Source organism: Perca fluviatilis, chromosome 4 (assembly GCF_010015445.1).
Source record: "Perca fluviatilis chromosome 4, GENO_Pfluv_1.0, whole genome shotgun sequence".
NCBI classification, from domain to species: Eukaryota; Metazoa; Chordata; class Actinopteri; order Perciformes; family Percidae; genus Perca; species Perca fluviatilis.
In genome coordinates this window covers 25,288,114-25,310,691 of record NC_053115.1, presented here as the reverse complement: position 1 = coordinate 25,310,691, position 22,578 = coordinate 25,288,114, and the positions used below count along the sequence as shown (strand labels likewise).

The 22,578-nt window shown below is 39.8% G+C and overlaps 1 protein-coding gene across 1 annotated transcript in view; it reads right to left on the bottom strand.

Moving 5' to 3' along the window:
• Positions 1-164: 164 nt before the first annotated feature.
• slc12a5a (solute carrier family 12 member 5a) overlaps positions 165-22,578 on the bottom strand; it is a 102,372-nt gene continuing 79,958 nt past the window's right edge. The window contains exons 8-26 of the mRNA XM_039796413.1: positions 21,577-21,788; positions 18,290-18,457; positions 17,485-17,606; positions 16,800-16,811; positions 15,804-16,001; positions 15,546-15,664; positions 15,140-15,238; positions 14,917-15,036; positions 14,116-14,220; positions 13,652-13,820; positions 12,723-12,918; positions 12,001-12,170; positions 11,524-11,655; positions 10,541-10,648; positions 9,971-10,096; positions 9,246-9,478; positions 8,992-9,006; positions 8,648-8,781; positions 165-6,417 (exon numbers count right to left, since the gene is read on the bottom strand). Of these exons, the coding sequence (XP_039652347.1) occupies positions 6,326-6,417; positions 8,648-8,781; positions 8,992-9,006; positions 9,246-9,478; positions 9,971-10,096; positions 10,541-10,648; positions 11,524-11,655; positions 12,001-12,170; positions 12,723-12,918; positions 13,652-13,820; positions 14,116-14,220; positions 14,917-15,036; positions 15,140-15,238; positions 15,546-15,664; positions 15,804-16,001; positions 16,800-16,811; positions 17,485-17,606; positions 18,290-18,457; positions 21,577-21,788 (2,530 nt within the window). The 3' untranslated portion in view covers positions 165-6,325. The remainder of the gene's footprint in view (positions 6,418-8,647; positions 8,782-8,991; positions 9,007-9,245; positions 9,479-9,970; positions 10,097-10,540; positions 10,649-11,523; positions 11,656-12,000; positions 12,171-12,722; positions 12,919-13,651; positions 13,821-14,115; positions 14,221-14,916; positions 15,037-15,139; positions 15,239-15,545; positions 15,665-15,803; positions 16,002-16,799; positions 16,812-17,484; positions 17,607-18,289; positions 18,458-21,576; positions 21,789-22,578) is intronic.

Here is a 22,578-nt window from a genome sequence, read left to right as displayed (position 1 = left end):
TCGCCAGAAGCCAGAGATATAAGCATTTTGAAATGTAAGATAAAACTACTTTTTTTCTTTTTTTTTTTTTATGTACCATGAAACACAATAGAGAATAATACATTTTTTGTTTTTTAAATTTTTGAATATTTAACTTACACTGACACAAAAAAAACACCTCCACACTAACTGTATTTGATTTATTTACATGTAGCCCCCTCCCAGCTCGCCCCCAGCAGTTACATGTACACACATACACACTCCCACAGAACTGAAAGGAACACGCTACGGCTTTACCATAAGACCAGGTACAGTATCAAGGTATAGTAATGAACGGTTCTGAATGAAAAACCCTTTCATATTACCAAAATTCAAAACAGGTGTGTCTTTGTGTGTTTGCTGTATATATCATCTATACCTACATCCGTTACATTTGTCAAACATCCATACAAAATGTTTCCCACAACTCCAGTGAATTAAAAACAAACCTGGACAGTGACGAGATTCCTCTATAGGGAGGTATGGTTTTTAAATAAAATACTGTATTTGTCAAAGGCCATAAAGTATTAAAGGAAAATTAATTCCGGGAAATTGCTTGTTCCCAAAAGTAAAATGAGAAAATCGATACCACTCAGGTCTGTCAGTTAAATATGAAGCACACAGACTGGATAATGGCTCTGTCCAAAGATAACACAATCCAAAGCTCAATAACTAACACGTTTAAACCGTACAAAAAACGACGTAAAAACGGTTTTATGAGGTTATGGACCGTACTATTTCCGGTCGGGACCAGTAACCTGAAGATAAAATCAATCGATATTTGTCACATGAAATCATACAAGGTACAATTCTAATGAAATGTATGTGTATTTATAAATTTGTATAATCTTTTTTATACTTTGGTTTTGAATGGATTAAACAAACCCGATCCAAGGAGTTAATAAATGAGCTTTAGAGATGCTGCTAGGTGGATTTTGTAACCGTTGGACAGTTTCCCTGTTTCCAGTCTATGTGCTGAGAAGTTTTTTCTTTAAAGGTCTGAATGTTGACATGACTGACCAGTTTTGGTGATTGGTAACCTTTGTAGTTAATACATTCACTGAATATAATTGACTGGATATAGCCTAACCCCAGTTATTTACTGAAAAGTGGGTAAATGAACAGTTTTGGACAGGCATGCGACTTCCACCAAATTCTGGATTTGCAGGCTTCTCCTCCTATTTTGGCACTTCATAGTTTTACCCTATTGACACAAACTTTTTTTTTTAAATCTATTAATGATAATTGTTACAAAATGTTGTAAAATAGTAAACAGTATTTACTTGTCTGCGTCTAATTCACGGGAGCACACATTTGCACACCATCATTTATGTAGTTAACTGAAATATACTTTGGTAATCAGTTTATCTCCAGATAATATTTGACACAATAAGAAGACCCTGTCAATAAATCTACCATAAAAATAGAATCTTGTACTATAATAATATTCATCTTGGATACAATGATTGGCCAGTCCTAAGGAAAGAGAAGAAGAAAAAAAAACATACTACTTGAAAGAAAATATCCCAACTGATATAAACAAAATACTTTTATACCACAAACACCCAATATATTTTCAATACACCTTGTTCAGGGTAATTGCATGCATGCACTGAGTTACACAACATGACTGGGACCTGGCTCTGCTTGCACTGCGTGGATAGCCACTTGAGTTCTTCTCTTTAGCTCCCAGAGAGGTCGACTGTGTGTAATGTAAGTGCAGCTTTGCCTCCAACATCAGGCACATCTGTCTGCTGCTTCTGTGAAAATATACTAAAGGTTACGATCTTATCTGAGCTACAGACTGTGTGTGCCCTCTCTGTCGTAATCTGGGACTTGTTTGATATTTTCTCTGTTGGTGTCTTAACAGGACAGCCTCCTCAACCCGGTAACAGATGTGTTTCAGAGCCCTTAATATCCATTTAAGGATGGAGACTGAGTAATGATCACCGGCAAGTTTGTCTCATGCTACAGTTGTGCAGGCGAAGGATCTGATCTAAATCATGGATCAGTTGTGGGGAGAGGGGGCGTGCTGGTTTCTAAGTCGACTATCTTGTGTCGTCCAAGCAGAGCCGGTGCCAGAATTGGAAGCGCGAGTTTTATATTCTTTGATCATTTTTCAGAATTATACTGCAATCACATTTAAAATACAGAGCTGGGGTGGATTTAGTGGCTGGGATGGGGGAGGCCAGGGATTTGGGGGCAGATGGGGTGAGGAGAGGGGTTTGGGGGTGTGGAGGAGGGATTCTGGGAAGGCTCACCTCACAGATTGAGTGACAAGCACTATAAATTTAACAGTTACTATTATTCTTTTTTTTTTTTTTAAAAGAAGTTTGGCAAGAGAAAGGAAAGAATGTGATGCATGCTAAAATGTCCAAGAGAATGCTGAAAAGATAAGATGTAAACAAAATCAGCAGGTAGGTCTCTGGATTATTGCAGTTCGGAAAACTGCTTAAACATGATGGGAATTAATTCTATTTTGTAGTCCGAGCTGTCAGACCTCCACGGCTGGCTGTAATACACTTGTGTGCCACCAGAGATCACTGTGGGATAGAGTCTGTACAGAGCAGGCTGGCTCTTGTTAGACCCCCCCACACACACACACACACACACACTCCTGCAGACTGATCCTGTCACAGAGTACCCCTTCAGTGTAAAGTGCTTTGCTGTCTCAGCCACATTTGGGATGAACACTGTAGACCTTTATTGTCTGTAACACCTGGTGACAAACATTCTCATGAAATAAAGTGACACCTCCAGTTGTGTCTAGAAAATAAATAACATAACTGTGACAAAATGTAAAAACTTACCAATGTGAGAACAATATTGCACATAATCTTACAAAACTCTAAGACTTTGTCCACAGTGATAGAACAGTGTACAACAAAAGACAACACTAGTAGGTTATAGTGTCTCTGACTTAAGTGATCCATATTTACAAAGGTGAAATGACCATTTCTACAGCTCATCCATTCGCAAACTCAAAATCTCCTATTGCGTTACATAAGACTATTTGAGCAAGATTGAAATATAACAAGTAACAATATAGTGAACTCATACTTTTCTTATTTTTTGCAAAAGACTTGTTTTCAAGGTTTTTAGCCATGTCGCCGGCTGAGCGGCAAACACTCCATAGTTGATAGGAGGTGACAACATTTGACAACCTTTCACCCCACTCTGCACCTTGAACATGTAAGTCATCACTATAGAAACCACTAAAACAAATATTGCCACATAGTACCATGCAAACAGCAATTATAAAACATTTATAATTCAATAAATAAATTCATTTCCAATAAACTTCTCCAATAAACATCTGATATCTTTTCTTTTGAATACATTTTAAAAGGCTCAGTTGATGCAGGCAATGTTGTGGCGACAATCCCAAAATAGCCATGTTCTTCAAAAACTAATGTGAGCGTTAAACAACCCCTTTGTCAGAGTTAAGCGTGACAAGCATATTAAAGAAAATCTTCATGACTTGGCACCCTAAAATCTTCAAAAACTAGGAGTGGCTGCTTCTTAAGTATCACAGGTGTCAAAGGTAGGTGTGTTAAAAATTTCCAAACAGTAACGTTTAGCAGATAAATATTCATATTTAAACATTTTCGTGATTCCTGTAAATTTCTTGAAGTAAAGTACGTAAATTAATAATCTGGTACGTTAAAATTGGTTCACTTTATTTATGGGATTAAACATGGTAATAATCGAGAGCTTTTTTTTTTTTTTAAAGAGAATAAACGGGTGGGGGATTTGCCCTCAGTTGTTTAATATTGCATCAAGGTATTCAGTATAGTTTTGTAATAAAAACAGAAAGCTAATGCTGTCCAGAGACCTCAGGCCAAATGTTTACAGGTACAGCCTCGTCTTGTTAAACAACAACCACCACCACCACCACTGATATGTATGTCTATACCCTTTATCCCTTCATCTTTAATGTTGCTTAGTCATCTCTATTTACAGTAGAAATAAATCTATTGATACTAGCAGCATTCACAACATATGGTCCGACATTCAAGCAACACTAAAAACATTAAATACTGTTTGTAAATAGTTCTAGAAACTAATTTGTTTTGCTTCCCTATATTGTATATACTGTATATATATACTTATTTATTTATATTCATATTTCTACTACAAGTGCAAATGACCAAAAACAGTTTCTTCCAGAAAAAAACAAACAGAAATAAATTAAAGTGACAGCTGTCCTTGGTCAAAGTGAGATGATTCTGGATTTTTTTTTTAAAGACTTACGAAATCTACATATACAAAATATATGTGTAAAAAAATAAATAAGATGATCGCATGAGTCCAGATTTCAACTATTGCACATTCCTTCCAAGATGCACTTTTTGAACCTAAATATGATTTGCTTACCAGTCATTCAGTCAGGCTCAAATCTTAACCAATCTAGAGGATATAAAATCTCACTGGAGAGTCTACTGCATAGAGTTCAGTCTTGTGGACAATGTGAGTTTCCTAGCTACAGAAGCCATTGTCCTCTCCATTTATTTAGACTTGACCCTTTAAATAATCAATCGATAGATGTTCAAAGTCTCACTTCTGTAACAGCTGATATACCGGCTTTTAATCTGAGCGTCCGAACATCTATTCTTTTATCATCTATAGGGCGACTTTCCAACTACGGTGTCATCATTACCGTACTAGTTTCATGTAGACACCTCAGTTTTCTTTCTTTTATTTAGCACACTTTGTTCCCTCTAATTCAATAGAATTTTTGTTCACTATTTCTCTTTGAAAAATACTTTGATATGGCACATTTAATGTAATCTAAATTAGGCAAAAACAACAATATATCTTTGAGTGACAATCAAAATGACATACAACTATTTCATCAATATGTGTAAGTTTTGTCTATAAACATAAATACATATTTGTTCTCTAGATGAAAAAATAACATTTAGTGTTTTTTTGTATTATTTAATGAATTTGATGAATTCATCAAAGTTTCACTTTGTTGCACAGTGGCGGACAGTGCAGGTGCAGTGCTTGTCGAGGTTACAATGACGGTTACCATAGTGACAGGAGCCTATGCCATCCAATAAATAAATAGATAAATAAACGTTGAAAACAGCGTTTTTGAGCTGTCCCTCTCAGCGAAGGAATGTTTTCTCTCCACTAGAAGCTTTTTAGTATGTCACAAAAATACTACACTCATACTGAACAACGCGTCAGAGCTTGTACATTATTTACAGTGATCCACACGAGAGTCGAGGGGTGCTGGCAATGACAATCTCCTCGGGGTGTTTGTACTGTCTCCCCATTGTTACACCAGCCTTCTGGTAGGAAACGCACTATTCACAGTTTTAATTACGTGTCAATCTCTACAAACTAAGCTAGCCTTGTTGTATTTTTTTTTTTTTGGCACTAACAGTGGCCAAGGAGATGAACAGCCACTAAGAAATCAATTGAAAGGAGGACAGGTAGAAAGACAGTGATGGCGGTAACACAACAAGTGGAGTAGAAACACCCACACAGTTATAAGGACGCCATGCTAAGGAGTAATCAGGTTAAAGATAATACTGAAGGTTTGATCCACATGCCTTTTCAGTCTTCTTCGAAAACCAATGTGAATTTCACAGTTCATACTTAAGGACTCTGTTCTCCTTCCAGCTGGTGGTCCTGACAGTGGGTAGCAGTGTCTTTTTGCCTTGAAAGATAAATCACATAGAAGACAACAGGCTGGAGCGCTGTGGGAGGTGTGCGATCACCACAACGGAACTAAACAGACAATCCTACGTTGAGCTCATTTCAGTTAGGCTCTCGTTCTCCTATTCAAGCAGAAGCTGCTGCTGTTATGCCACACTTATATTTGAAAAAAAAATAAAAAATTTAAATAACCCAACAATAAGGAATGCAAAGGTTTAAACAAAGACGGACACAAACATGCATGCGCGCTCACACCTCGGCTTAACAACCCACACCCAACACCACCACCTCCTCCTTGCAGAGTGACTCCGACTCAATGCCAGTTATTACAGTACATCGAAGACTAGCGAGGAAAAGAAGTCTCTTCAAGAACAAATCTAGATAGCGTCTAAATGAGTCTAGAGCTGACAGTAGTTATAGTTGCTGAGCGTGTGATAGTGCTCATCGGTCTGCTGGGGATGGAGCGGAGGGAGAGGTGCTGAAGCTGAGCTGGGCTGTTGGTTGGGTGTGAGAGGACTATCTTACAGAAATAAGCGGTGAGAGAAAACATAATGATGAAGCAGCGTTGATGAGAGTGTGGGAGTAAGGTTGACACAGGGACGGGGCTGAGGGAGGGGCATGGGAGGGGGCTGCTCTTTCAGGAGTAGATGGTGATAACCTCGCGGCCGCCTCCGCGGACCAGGAGGACCCGGTTGAGACCGTCAGTGAGGACCTCGAGGAACTCCATGTCTTGGAGAGAAGTGTTAAAGAAACTAGAAGAAACATGTACAATATACCTGTATGCATATATAATATACTGCAAGCACTAATACTGGGTTTCACAAAACAAAATACTTAAATCAATAGTTCAGCATTTTGGGAAAAACTTGTGACTGGGAGGTTATATGCCAAACTCTTTCTTGACCAGGAGCAGCCACTTCCTGATATAAGTTGTATGGATCTTCTCATCTGTCGGCAAGAAAACCAATAAGCGTATTGTCCAAAATGTCAAAATATTGCTTTAAGACACACTGTTTGCATTTACCTGTAGAAAAAAAAAGTCATAAAGTCATAGTATAGTATTTTAAAAAAAGTCATAGAATAGTATGTCGTAAAAATGGTTCATTCAATGGAAAAATTCAAATAAAAATTAAAAGTATAGTAAGAATAGTAAGTATAATAAGAAAGTCATAGTATGTCAAAAAAGTCATAGTATAGTATGTCGAAAAAAATTATAAAAAGTCATAGTATAGTATGTCGAAAAAAGTTAAAGTCATAGTATAATATGTAGAAAAAATTGTAAAACAGTCACAGTATATAGTATGTCCAAAAAAGTCATAGTATATGTCGAAAAAGTTGTAAATCAGTCATATTATATGTCGAAAAAGTTATAAAAAAGTCATAGTGTATGTCAAAAAAATCGTATCAACAAAAAAGTCATATAGTATGTCGAAAAAAAGTCAAATAAAAAGTCACAACATAGTATTTAAAAAAAAGTCATAGTATATAGTGTGTCAAAAAAGGCATAGTATAGTATGTTGAAAAAAGTCAAAGAAAGTCACAATATAGTGTCAAAAAAATCTAATAAAAAGCCATAGTATAGTTTGTAAAAAAGAAATATAAAGACATAGTATAGTATGTCGAAAAAAATAAGTCAAAGTATAATCGTTGTCGTGATTTAGCATGCTGCAGTAGTATAGTTTGCACCTCATAATATTTCAACCTACAACCAGTTGGGTCTTTCAAACCAGCGTTCTATCACTCAGTGATCTGATCCAACACACCTCACCCATGTTTCAACGTGTATTAGACTTCTTCACTTTCAGTAATAGACCTTAAAATTCACTGCTCCTTTAAGGGAATTGAACCCTGAACTTCAAATCATCATTACATCATCAGAACTTTATCCTGCTGAGCTATTTGTGAAGCTAGGAAGTGTGCTGGTTCGATGTTGTATTTATGGTTCACATTGAAAATAAAACACTGAAAATGAAAAACTCTCAATACAGAAGTAGGGTTTGATCCTTCCACCTGAGATTATGAAGTACCTGTTGAGTTGGAAATTCATCCTGGTGAGCTATGCACAGAGCTCTTATGTTATTTATTTCTTCAAACATTTGTTGTTCAACATCAAACATATTTCATAATTAGTTTTACTGAACTGTAACTGACAAAAAAATCTATTTCAATTGAAATGCAGTGTGTTAAAAGAGTAATTCAAACTAAAATATCACCTCCAAATGTTATTTCAAAGGTCTATCTTCTGCGTGCAATGACACTGTCTGCTTATAAATCCTGATTAGTTATTTGCCTCCGCTGCCATATCACACACGTTTTCTGATCACAAATGACAGTGATATTTTTTTATTAAGTAAGTATAAGTAAATTAACTTACCATTTATTGCTTATAACACAGGTTTATTCCTGAAGTAGGAAAGTGCCTCAAGGCTTAAACTGATTTTGATTGTATCTGTAGAGCGTCACTAAAAGTTTTGATGTTTTTCACACCACCTGAATGTCAATTTACAAACAAATCCGTTTATTATATTTATAGTGCAAAAATGGGAAAAAAAAACTTTGATCTAAAAGTCTTCTATATGAATCTTTCATATTAGTGACATAAATGTTTGCTTTTTCCTTGTTACAGGGTGATGGTTTTTCCCCCCAGTGTATTTGAGCTTCCTTCATTTCTTGAAAGTCCTGAGGATAGTTTTCAGATAAAAAAAAAAAAACATCCGCTAATACAGATTCACTTGACTGCACTTTAAGCCTCCAGTCTTTTTTCGTATTAAATTTGTTTAGGCCCCTCCCCCCAAACTCTGAGCTATCTCGAGCTGCCTTTATGGCATCGTGATATTTGAAAGAATGCAAGTGACTCAACAGTAATGGAAGCGTCCTACTTGTGTTTTGAAAGGGACACAGCTCTGTCTCTATTAGTAACTCCTCTCAGTAAACCTTCTTCTGTCTGGGTAAAGGATACAGTTTTCGTCACCTGTCCTGTTTTTGGGTGGCCCGGGCATGTTGAGGAGGACTAGCTTGGCCTCTGAGGACTTTTTGATGATGACTTCATTCAGCCGGAGCGCTGTGTGCATACGCCGCACATTGGACTGGTTCCTGAGGGAAGACAAAGCAACAGAGAATAAGGTCAAACTGTTTTAAGTGATATTTCAGAGCATGTTACGAAGCATTTTGTGATACTAAGCTGGTCGAGGTGACAGATGCTCATTCACACAAGTATTCCATCTTCATCTGCTCATGTGGCCAACGCTGTCAGTATGAGATGTGAATGGACTGAATGATGTTTATAGGGACTTCAATACTTACAGGTTCTCCCACTCGCTGCAGCATGGCAAGAAGAGAAGCACATGATTATCAGTACTAAGATGGGAATGCTTTTTTAGTGTACCCAATCCAAGCTCTGCTAAAAAAACAACCTTATAAATCCTTCCACAGCACTCTGGCAGACCTCTTTGGTGCTACATTGTACAGAAAAATAAAAGACCCAAGGCTCTTTTGGTCAGGAACAAGAAGGTACTTCACCTTTACAACAGGTTCAATGAGCATTTTAAAGCACTCACGGCTTCATGTTGAAGATGTCTTTGATGCCCTCTGGTGTGGCTGCACTAGGCGGTTTGGCCGGCTCACCGTCACACTTCTCAGTCCAGGTCATCTGGATCTGCTCCCCGGGGCTCTTGGCCTCCTCTGCGGGGGTCAGCGGGGTGGCCGGGGTTGCGGGGCTGGTTGGGGTGGTGTTGTCGTGGATGAGCTGGACCTGGGCGGGGGGGGACACAGGGGAAGAGGCCGACTTTGACTATGAGACGAGAGGAGGAGAGGACGGATGTGGATTTACATGTACATTACATTGAAGGTTGAAAGAGGCGCGGTTGAGGTGGATTTAGAGGAATGCAGGTCAAAGTCACAGAGAGCCACAGTGTTTGAGAGAGGGAGAGGGAAGAGAAGTGTCATTAAGGAGCATTACTTTGTTCAGTCTGCATATTATGTGGTTTGACAGCATCAGTTCAACGGAATACTATACCTTCTGTAGCATATTTCCCAAAATGTCAAACTATTCCTTCAAATTATAGAGTTACCGTGTGTTGTGTTCTACTATGTTATCCAGTTTTTGTTTATCAAGACATTTTATAACTTAAAAAAAAAGAAAAATAAATCACAAACCCCCCACCCCCACCCCCCACCCCGAGTGCCTGGTTTTATCCCCCGGCTTAATCTGCTGAGTTAAATCACCTAAATGTGAGCACACAAATGATCTTTACACTTCAAACTGGGGTCGGCTGTGCTCTACCTCTTCCTCAGGCTTCTCCTCCTTGCTGGCGGCTGGCGGGTCCTCGGTCACACTCAGCTGGGTTGTCACGGCGGCCGGGTTCTTACGGCGGATTGACCCGCGGGATGAATCAGTGATACTCTGGATCTGTGAAGATACAGATGAAGAAAAAGCAAGGGAGGAGTCATATGAGTGGAGATTTGAGGATCATTTCATTGCAAATGTATTGATGTGGAGAACCAGGCAATCTTCAAGTTCTACAAAGAACTTGGAGGAGCTAATAATAGTATAACACTGACATCAACATCTTTTATTTTCAATATCTGTCAAAACACCATCATGCTGTGATTCACAAAAGCAAAGCAGTTGCTGCTGTGGCTGTAGTCAACGCTGATAGAAAGGGTAACTATGGTGTCCCACTGCGCCGATTTAACCGTAGATATGCTTTTGTCCAGAGGGGCTTATGTGTCAAGTCAAGTCGAATCATGCCAAGCCATGCTAAGTCGGCCCGTCAAGTCATGTCAAGTTTATGTGTGCATCTTTGAGTGCATTTCAAAACAACAAAACTTTGACATAAGCAAACTTTCTTACCTCTCTCTCACGCTCATTCTTGCTCAGGTTGATCTGTTTAAGCATCTGCGACCGTTGTTCCATCACCAGGGTCTTCTCGTAAGTGTAGGCTGAGATGTCACTGTCATGCTAAGGTGAAAGAAATGAATGAAAATGTTTTTTTGTGCTTTTCACATCCATTTAACAGAATATTCATAGCCAAATCCCTCATGCGTGATGCTGTCTTTGTTCCTGCTGAATCCTGGATGAGATATGCTTGCAACACAAGCATAAACTAGTTGAAATGACGTGTCCACCGACCACGTCTCAAAGCAGATGTGGTTATATCTGTTCTGAATGGCCACACCTGGAGGCAGGGTGAAAAGCGTGCCTTTCTAGAGAGGAGTGAGACATGGTGAATCACACAAATTGGCAAATCATCACACACGTTCGGACAATCTTTCCTCAAAGGCATTCGTGGTGTTGCACTGGGTTGTACACACGGAAACGTGACAAAAGTAATAGTGTGAAGAATGAAGAAAAAAACAAAGAGCTTGAAAGAGAAAATTAATTCCTTTCCCACCTCCGCATACCCATCCTACTGCTTCATCGAGTGGGTGTGAATGTGAGTTTTAAAAAGATACAAAAAATGGCGGACGCATTCACCCCAATAATGTAATGTAGGAGAGATGAGGGGAGAGCACGTTTTTCAGACTGTACAACCATTTGACGAGCACTTTTGCTGTAGAATACTGATGCCTTAACACACACACACACACTGTATTTCATGCTGTATCTCGCACCAAGCAGCAGGTTTACATTTATTTACAGTGCAGTGGCCAGGGCAGTCATGCTTCCGCCTGCGCACAGTACTAGTCGTGTTTACTGGAGCAACTGGCCAAGCCTGAGGCATCGCTGGGTTCTCTAATTATGTAACCAGCTCCACTGAGATTATTTATTAGTTATATTCTGACGTAAGTGGTCACAGATATATAAAAAGTCAGTCTAGTCTTGAGAAAACTCACCATTTCTACAACTTCCACCATGGCGTCAATACGGAGATGATAGAGGAATGTGGTCAGGTCTTTTTTCATCTGGATGCTGTTGTCGTCCAACTGGGCCACAGTGAAGATGCGCATCTTGCACTTCCTCCAAACCTGAGCAGCAAAAACACTGCTGACATATCCTCACAGAATTGTTCTGTGACTACTTTATGTTGGTTTTGGCAAATCTACCGGTTTAGAATTATGAAAACCTGCTACAGAATTCTACTACAGAAACTATTTCTGAGCTGCATCTCAGAGTTTTAAAACCGCAAAATGAACGTCTTAAAAGAACATTACAGAAAATATTATGAAAGGATGACGGGATATGACATACATCAGGTGTTTATTTTGTCTGTAAGAATCTAGACCATGCTTTGTTTAATTTCTTGATTTTACTGTAGTGTACTTGAAATGTTTTTTTTTTTTTTTTTTTTAGTAATAACTGTTGCGCCGTACCTTGTGCTGGCGGAGAAGGAAGGGCAGCAGCATCAGCATGCCTCCATCGTGGACAATCCACCACACGTCGATGTGACCCTCAGTGAAGCGCTCTCCATTGGACGGGAAGGCCGAGATGTTCTTCGGGACAAGCAGAGCCAGGTGAGCGGCGGTGGTTTCTCTGACCAACTCTGCAGAACACACACATACAGAGAGGCAGAGGTGTTAGTGATTACTACTTCTACAAATTGTCTTCATTATCGAAACTATCATGACAGGATTTATTCATGTTCTTTCGGATTTCGTTTTTTTGCATGGCTTTCTTGATGTAGCTAATTGGCTGTGGTTGACCTCAATGGGGAGCTTTGACATTGATCAGCTATGATTATAATACATGTGTGTTTATGATCTGAACTGGCATGTTTCTGTTACTGCATCGTTTTGCATGAATAATTCTTTTGTCCATTGGCAAATATTCATTCTTTTCTTTCATGCTGTACTGATTTTTTTGCGTCACTTTACCCCTCAACAGAGAGGTTAAGTAGCAGGATGAGCTGCTGAAAAGCTGGAGCCGGTAGGGATTTTGTCCTGCTGAGATACTTCGGGAGCGATGCTGGAGATAAAAAGCCTGCAGTTAGTGCTTAGAGAAGTGCACCACTCCAACACTACACCAGAATCTGCCTTAGGCAGAGCCAAAGCTTTTGGATGGGATTATTGCTTTCTTTGCTTTCCCAGGGACCCACCAACAAAGTTTCTCCAGGTCTGGTGCTCGTCTCCCTGCCTCCAGTTGCGTGGCCAGGATACCAGCACAGCGTTATGTTTCAGGCCTCCTAGCCCACTGGCCTGGAGGAGGTGGGAGGTGGCATCACGCAGGTTCGAGGACACGGTCACTTGACAGAAGCCCTTCACCTTCTCAGTCTCCATCAGTTTGCGCAGCGCCTAGAAAAGCCAAAGACGAAGAATAAGAATACCTTCTTTTTGATAATGTAATAATAGTGAGATCTGGGACCAGCTTTCAGCCCCTACTGGCTTGGCCCCTTGATCAACTATGTGCCATGTGTGTCTTTTCTGGCTTGAATGCAAATGGTCCCCCCTTCCTGTCCTATTGTTTTTCATTTGTAATTGCGTTGTGTCTGATCACTGCCTTCCCTTACCCTTTGATCACTACTATTTACATCCTGCCTAATCACTGAGAAACATGAATACATTTTTGTATGACATAAGTTTAGATAGATTTCCAGTTCCAGTGGTGACTGTAGGTAAGTCCCATTGTTAAATATAACGACTATAATAAAAAGAGACTATTAGTAGGTACACACATGCACATATATATAAATACCCATATATGCATACACATTTGTACACTAAACAGAACATAGGGAATCCCAGGTTAGACAAATCCCCTGATCAAGGTGAAAGCAATGTCTGTTTCAAATATCCCAGATTTTAAAATAAACATTGTCTTTTGAGCGTGATAAGTATAAGTTGTGTTCAAGTATATCTCTGTGGCAGCTAGCTACGCGAGGTTTCTTGTCTGTGATCCAATTTAATGAAATAAATGATCTTCCACAGAAGAGCAGAATTTGACATATTTTTTTCTTTTTTTTTTATCATTTGTATTTTTATGCATTAATCTTATGTGTGTGTTTTTTCAAATTTTAGGGCTCCCTACCTTCTCTGCACGCTGGCTCTGCTCGCTGTTCTCCAGGTAGGTGCCCTCTAGAGCTGTTCCAACAATGGTCAGACCTTTGCCTGCCTTCAGCTGGTTGGTCAGAGAGAGCAGACGAGGCTGCTCCACGTTTTGCTCTGCGTCTGTACTAACCAGCGTCAGCAACTGGGGCCTGAAGAGAGGGGAGAGAAAGCAGAAAAAAGTCGAGGGTAAAAAATGCAGGGCAGGGAGAGCGATAAAGAATCAAATAAAGGTGTGAGGAAATAAATGGGCGAGTGGGTAAAGTACAAGTCCTAGTTGGGAAGGAGAGACAAAGAAAAACAGCATACAAGGTTGATGTGTTAATAGGAATTCACAAATAGATTTTGTTTTTTGAAAGCTGTGTGTAAAAGAATGGCTGAACATGTACAGACATGTTGTCCATTTCTATGTTAATTAGAACCACGGTAAAGCAACACAATGTGTACCTCCAGTTCTTGGTGTGCGGTGGACCTTCCTCCAGCCGCATGAGAGCGTAACGTGCAGCGCTCAGAGACACACCTCGTATCCCATCACCCCACTCTTTCTCCGCACTGTGACACGGACAGGCGCCAATCAATATTCGTCAATCAAAACATGAACAATAGCTTTGCAGCTTCATTCTGAATTTAAAAAGTGACAGTGATACAGTCAGCACAGTGAAACAACTTTTAGACGACAGTTTGACATAATGCAGTGTGATTAAGGATTAGGCATTGTAAATGGTAAATGTCAAGTTAACATGATGTCATTCACCACAGGGAATCACAGCACTTAAATACTCAGTGTGCATGGCTTGGTATTACTCCATTATAAGTGTGGATGGATTACTGAGCGGGGCGCACAGGCACTACTTTAAGAAAACCGATCCCTCCTCTCAGGCTTTTTTTGCTGGTTTTCTATAATATTGGTATAGTGTGTAGTAGTGACTGAGTCTCAGTGTGGATCTGCTGTGGCAGGAAGGCCGCTATAGTTTTTGAAACTTCATCTGCAAAACATCACTGAAAGAGATGCAAAACTACTACGCAGCCGCATCGTTTGTGATTGCTTTGCGTCTCTTTAAGTCTGGGGCGTCTTGCTCCTATACAGGAAGGGCGAGGGGGCGTTTTACATGTCTGTGCCCATTGGCCAGTTGTCTTGAGTTACAGGAGTTACAGGAGCCCCAACAAAAAGTGGAACTAATTTCCCTTTAAAGCCCTGAACAAGGAAGCCAGCGAATCCAATCTCTCCTGGGGTTGCGCTCCACTTACCCTGCAAACTCGATATACTTGTAGATAGAGCCGGCAATAACCATGGCGACGATGGCGTAGTACCAGGAGCAGAGGAACATCAGAGTGAGACACAAGCTCATCCCCAGGAAGGACAAAGCCCTGCAGAGAGACACAGACAGTAAGATAGATGCCCACAGAGACACATTTAAAATGTATTACCAAAGATTCAGCTGCTATTTGTCTCAGTAGCTGCTGAACTGACCAGTGGTAGAACTTGAAGCGGGGCCTCCAGTTTGGAGTCCTTAGCAGTGTCTGCAGAGCACAGGCCAAGTTCACAAACATGTAGCACATCAGGAAAAACCTGCAGGACACAGAAACACAGAAACTCAATTTAAAACAATGATCTTTTTATGTCCTTTGTGCCATAATTGGGTGATTTCACCCTGATTGCTTTCCAAGGAGTAGGTTGTCTTAACATTCACTGGTAGTTTAGATATATTGCTAGAGCAGAAAAGCGGCCTGCCCTTTTGTGTGATGAGCTAAATCCTGAGCCCATAAAATTTGGCATTTGCAAAATTGTTTAAAGAATAGCAGGGGACTGGCTGCTCTGAAATCTCCCACAGTTGGTTTTTCAAAAATGGCAGTAAATTAGAAAGCTCAGTTCTCACATGGAGAGGATGGGAGCCACTGCATCCAGGGAAGCAATGAGGATGCCGATCTCGCAGATACAAGCTGTCAGCAGCAGGGACCATGTGGGTTCTCCGTTGGCCTTTCCATGGCCAAATATCTGCGGGGACAATGCAGAAACATATTAACACCACTGTTTTTTTTGAAGATGCCTGATCAGAGTGCTGTTTGTCCCAGCATGTAAAGTTATTATAAAGTAAGGGAAAATTATGACAAAGTAAAAAAGTCGACAGACTTACCCGAAGGGCGGGCACGATGCCGTCCTTGGCGATTGCCTGCATGAGACGAGGAGCTCCTGTCAAACTCTGCAGCCCTGCCCCGCAGGTGGAGAAGAAGGAGCCAATCACGATCACCCATGGTGACGGCCAAGCCAACGTGCCAATCACCAAATTCCCGTGGACTCCCTCTCCAAACCTTAAGGAAATGGGACAAGGTTGCTTGTCATTTCAAAACACCCAAAACCTCTTTTTCTTTTTTGCTTATTAACAGTAAGCATATTAACCAAGGAATAATTTTGTCTGAGAATCTGATTTGATATGGTATCAGGAAAGCAAAGGTATTTCATAGACAGGTGTCATGTTTTTAAAATGGTGGATATTTGATATTTGTTTAGCTGGCATGAATGTTCCTTAGATAAGACCACAGAAAATGAATATAAAAATCATAAACCTTTTCCTTTGAAGATGCACTTAATGATCTGATAAACCAATCAACTGTGTTTGCTGAGAAACGACACCAATCGATTTTGTTTAAGATAATATATCAGAGATCAATGACATTATAACTAACCTCCTTCTGCATTATTAACTTGTGATTGCATAGGCAGCCTGCTGATGCGATTAGATGTCCTAATCAAATTTTAGACCCCAAGCTGATTACTTTGAGATACATAGAAGACATTCAAGAGGGATGTTTCAGAGTTAGAGGCCTGTAAATAGGCCAAATGTTTCACACACCATTTTTGGTTTAAGCTCAGTAATCTTTTGTTTTACATTACTATGTGCCATAACCGTGCTAGCATCTTTTACATCTGTTCAATAATTTTACAGCAGAGGAAATTTAATATTCAATAAAATACAAACATGTTGGAGGACTCAGACGTCTTTGAGATAAAAGAAATTGCCCATATTGAACCTGTGACACCAAACTGATTCAGTAGTCATGCCACAATGATTTAAGAAAAGAGAGTCAACATCATCTTCCATGAATGATACAGGCATACCAATCAGAAAAACAATGCAATACCCCTAATCAAAAATGATATTTTAGCATTTATGGCCTTTCACAGTTTAAAATGTTGACCTTTTATTATGATGCTCCCTGCAGGTCAATCAGTGTGTTTTTGTGACAGCAGAGCAAAGCACCACAGTGCATCATCACTTAAGTCCTGTCAACACTGGACCTGTGTTGTTTGACATATCATCGCAGGGTTTAAAATATAATTTGAGTGGATTTCTGGCTGGAATACATCTAGTACTTTTAGATGGCTAGTATGCCTACTGTAACTGCTGCACATGTTTCATTCTCTCAATACTGTATATATCTTAGCATAGTCATACTTCTTACTGTTTATTCCACATTCTATTTATTCTATCTTTTGTATATACTCTGCACTTTACTGCTTTTTGCACTTCTGGTTAGATGCTAAACTGCATTTTGTTGTCTCAGTACTTGTACTGTTGTGCAATGGCAATACAGTTGAATCTAATGTAATCTAAACAAGGTCATAATTAGAATTTGTGTAACACAATCCTGGGAAGTATATCTAATTTATTATGTTTTCTCTGGGCTGATCGGCAGGTTTTAAAATACATTATTCCACTGATATAATATTTGACAAAAAAACTGGCATCATTTTAAATACTTAAATTATGTGAAAAATAATCGGTCTGTGCAGTGCAGTGGTCCTTGTTATCCTGCAGAGGGCAGTATTGAGAGGATACAGACGAAAGAGGTGGTGCAGATAGCTGCAATGGTTCCAACGGGGATTGACTTCTGGGCATCACGCAGGTCTCCGGAGCGGTTGGAGCCAGCCATGATACCTGAACAGATAGTCGAGAAGCAAACATTAACAAGGTCAAGAGATTTACACAACACAGGGCCAGTTAGAAGCAGCAGAATATCACTGAATTCATATACATGCATAACACAGAAAATTCATCACAACCCTTCCCCCCCAAATGAATGAATAATGAATTCATGAAATACAAGTCCCAATAATGCTGCAATAGTGCTGCAAATGCGGAAGTGCCTTAAACCTGCATTCTATCTGAATTCCAGCAGGGGGCGACACGTGCGGTTGCAAGAGGAGGTCGGTTTCTGTAGAAGTCTATGAGAAAGTGACCCACTTCTCACTTGATTTATTACCTAGGTAAACATTTTCATAATTAGTTTATGGTCTCAATTGCTAGTTTTAAGTCTTCTGCAACACAGAATGATTATTATGGTCTCGTTGATTTTAAAATCGGCGATAAAGCAGGGGGTGTTTTAGGGCGTGGCTATGATGTGATTGCCAGTGAAAGTGTGTAACGTAACGTAGAGTGTAAGGGCTCCTACCTCACTCCTCCCTCTCGTCTAAAATCGTCACATCCGCAACCAGGATGGCTGCGCCCGTAACGGCAAACTCGACGACTCATAGCAGATCTCCACAAACCAATGGGTGACGTCACACATGCTCTGTCCATTAATATTATACAGTCTATGGTTTTAAAATAAAGATTTTTACCTGTCACAGAGGGGAAGTAGATGCCGACCAGCAATGTAAAGAAGCTGGTGATGTCGGCCAACACGTAGCGGTTGGCGTTGGTCAGAGGGTCATCCTGGTCTTCCGCTGACTCTGTGAACTTTTTGGCAATCAGATCCCCCTTCTCATAGTAAGTCCCAAACAGATTGTCTGGATGGGGGAGAGGGATGTAGGAAAGAATAGACATGAGAATCGGGTGAATGTTTCATGTAGACAAAACAGATTTAAAAAAAAGGACATAAACATGCTCTCATTCGAGATTGCAAAGCAGTTAACATATTTTTTGATGTGACTTACCTAAATTTAAGATTATCTGGTTTACTTTAGCTATGCAGTTGTCAATCATTTTACTTTTACATAGTTACATTTAATTGCCTTACGTTTGTGTTACAATAAACAAAAAATAAATGCATTTTAGGCTCCAAAAGGCCTGGGCTTAAATTCAAGTTAAAATATGGGGCATGTTGTCTCCCACTTAAACCTAGTGCTTGAACCGTGACCATTTAGGGTTAGCCCCAAAAACAAAAACATGGTATTCAGATCACTAGTATAACTTGCGGTTAGGTTGATTACGTTGTAGTCATAAAGGCATCTTCTAAACATACAGTGCCTATAAAAAGTTTTCACCCCCCACCGGAAGTTTTCATGTTGTATTGTTTTACAGCATTGAATCAATGTAGATTTAACAGATTTTTATTTTATTTTTTTACACTTAACAACAAAACTTCATGGTGAAATTGAAAACAATCTCTATACAGGGATCTAAATTAATTACAGTTTAAAAAAACTAATATATATTAAAAAACAAATATTCACCCCCTTTAATAGGACACAATTATAACTGGTGATGAAAATTTGGTTTTAGTCTCTGACTAACTGTGACATTAAAGGGTCTTTTTGTTAAAACAATAAAACATGAAAACTTCCAAGTCGGGTGAATACTTTTTCAAACGTGGACCCTTAACAAAGGGCTTACTGTTAGCTAGCTCTGGGCTTTATGTAGCCTCAGGTTTCAGGTAGCCTTGGGCTGACAAATGTAAGTGCTACTATAATAAGGGTCTGTAACTTTCTTCTGCTTTGTCTTGGTGAAACTTCATTTTCTACATTTTCCTGGAAAGGCAGTCAACTCTTTTTATGGCAATATATGTTTATATATCTTCTTTCTATATATAACACGCAAAAATACATTCTAATCCAATTTAACAAAGTCAGTGTTTTTATTACATTCATGTAAATGGTTAGAACAAAATATATCTTGACAGCCTTCCTTAATAATTTCATTATTTACTCCCTGCCCCCTAAAAAAATTCTGCAGCTGCTCATACTGGAGACGGAGGTTTGTACAACAGAGAATCACTCAGGCAGAACCTGCTTTAAGACCACCTTTGCACAGCAGTGCAGTTTAACAAAGACGTTTACCTTCCAGGAGAGAATGACAACACCACTAATTATCTGTGATTCAGCAACATATTAAAGGGGTGATAGAATGATTATATAGGGTATTTCACACTGTTCCTTATGGTCTCCTAATGGGGTATGTAACATTGGTTGGGCTGAAAATGGCCTGGTTGATATTTTATGGGCCCTTATGCATCCCTGTGTTTTGGCCCTATTTGTAACAAGAGCTTTTCTTCCAAATATGGTATGGTCATGAATATTTAGATGAGCTGCGTGGTGATTGGTTGAGCGACTTGCCATACGCAGACATTAGAGACAAGCGCTGATTGGTTGAGCGAATCCCCAATACACATACATTAGAGAAGCGACAGAATCTCATAATCCAGACACTGCAATGTTTCATTACCAAATTCACTTCTGAGACTTTTTTAAGCGAGAAATCAACTATATAAAGCTCAAATATGGGCCGTTTTACAAAAATTGATGGCTAATTGCAAATTAGGTAAGACGTGTCGGACTTTAGGAGCTCCACACAGTCTGACGAGAAAGCGACACTTTCGCCATAACTAAATTATATTTACTGTTTGAATTTCGTCACGCCACTTATACAACACATTCCCCAATGTCTTATAAAGCTAACCGTTGTGTCCGATTTGATTTTAAGGCATTTTTATGAACGCGAGGCGTCTTTGTAGGACGAGCAGCTGCTTGCTATATGTCCCATTCATTACAATGGGGAAATACCGCAGCTAGCTAGCTACGTTGTCGCCATAACTAAATTATATTTACAGTTTGAATTTCGTCACGCCACTTATACAACATCATTCCCCAATGTCTTATAAAGCTAACCGTTGTGTCCGATTTGATTTTAAGGCATTTTTATGAACGCAAGGCGTCTTTGTAGGATGAACAGCTGCTTGCTATATGTCCCATTCATTACAATGGGGAAATACCGCAGCTTGCTCACTTTCGCATAACTAAAGTATATTTACAGTTTGAATTTCGTCACGGCATGAATATTACAGGTTCCTCAAGGTCTTACAAAGCTTAGCTAACACTTGTCCGATTTGTTCATTTCGTAATCGAATGTATTTTTGTGAATGTCAGAGTTAGAAGGAGGCTAGCTAGCTCTCATTGAATGACTCCATCTCACCGCGGATCTATCAATGAGACTCGCGGACAAGAGGCGTTTATTTCCCCGATTGTTTGTTTAAATAACTCAACACACATACCCATTATAAGATTAACTGGAACCTGCGGGCTGCGGTAAAAGATTGCAGGCGTAACAAGCTCGCTGACACTGCGGTCAGGGTGGCGATGTAGCAACCCAGGCAGCACCAACACCAGCACTAAACTCCGACACACAGTCGGAGAAAATTTGCAATTAGCCATCCATTTTCGTAAAGCGGCCCATATTCGAGCTTTATATGGTTGATTTCTCGCATAAAAAAGTTTCAGAAGTGAATTTTGTAATGGAATAGCAGAGATCTGCGTGACCTAGCTAGATTCAGAAGACCACCTGATCTCAGGTCAGTTGTGTAGCCTATGTAAATGTTGGGGCGTGACTGTTCTCTTAAGGTTCCGGATTTTGAGATGCTTGCGCAAGCAACTCAGCTTTGTTGGGATTCGCCCGTTTTCAGCGGCAGTTTCAAAATATGAGATTTTCATAATAAAGGGGTGTCAGTGGGATTTTGAGCTTCTATGTATGTCCTATTTACCCACCAAACTGTCGTTATTCAACTATGACAGGGTAAAATCGGTTTTGCATTCTATCACACCTTTAAGACAAGAGACAGAAAGATGTGGCCTTGTATTTGTGTGCTCACTGTATGAAAACTATATATAGGCAGATCCAAACGGGATGAACCGACCTGCCAGGATTCCACTGGTGACCCCTGGGATGCCCTGGATCTGAGACACATTGTTGGCTGTAAAGTACTTGTCGCAGGTAGCGTTGAGGAAAGGTGAGTCACAGAATATGCGCCACAGCTGGGTGGTGACTGTCCCATTAGCTGTCTCAACGGTCTTGGCACACACATCGAAGGACTTCCACACCAAAGTGCGGTTGCCCAAGATACACACGCTGGAAAGAAGAAAAGCACAACACATTTGTTTTGACTTCTTGTGTAATACAATATCAATAATAATACATTAAATTACATTAATTTGACCTGATTCCAAGTAATTTGATTAATTTGGTCACTCATGGTATAGTCTCGCTTTGCCAGACCTTCCTCCACAGCCCTGCGGAGGAGGGTCTGGCTAGTCCACACAGCATTCCGGGATGGGAGAAAAATGTGCTCTGGTTTTTTGGCATTTCTTTAAAGCAATCACAATCATCTTGGGCGGCGCTAGGCAAAATAGCCTCGGCTAGGAACTTGTTTTGGTGGAACGTGTACGTTAAAAAATTGTTTTAGTCATGCAACAGAAAACTCAGATTGGACAGAGAGTCTAGCTGTCTGGATTTACCCTTAAATGGACCTGAGTTTAAAATTCCATAAACAAAATCCTGGAAGTGGAACGTAGACTACTCATGGTGTAACCACTTTACAGAAAAAAGTAACCAAAATCATTTAAATAGCAAAAAAAAAAAAAAGAAAATACTTTAGTCAAAGAATGTTTTGAAACTTTAACCTCAACAATATTATCCTAAGGAAGCTTTGATTTAGTTATTTTTGCAGGTCAAAACACATCCAAGCTAAAAATGCCCTAAAGTGGGTTGAACGTCATGAATCAGCATTTTAATGACTATGTTTCAGTGTGTAGCAGCTAGGTCCCGCTCAGTTTCAACCTACAAGTCTAATGGTCTCCGGACCTGGTCAGAACGTACGGTAGTTTTATTAACACATGCAGTAAAGTAATCTGAACAAACG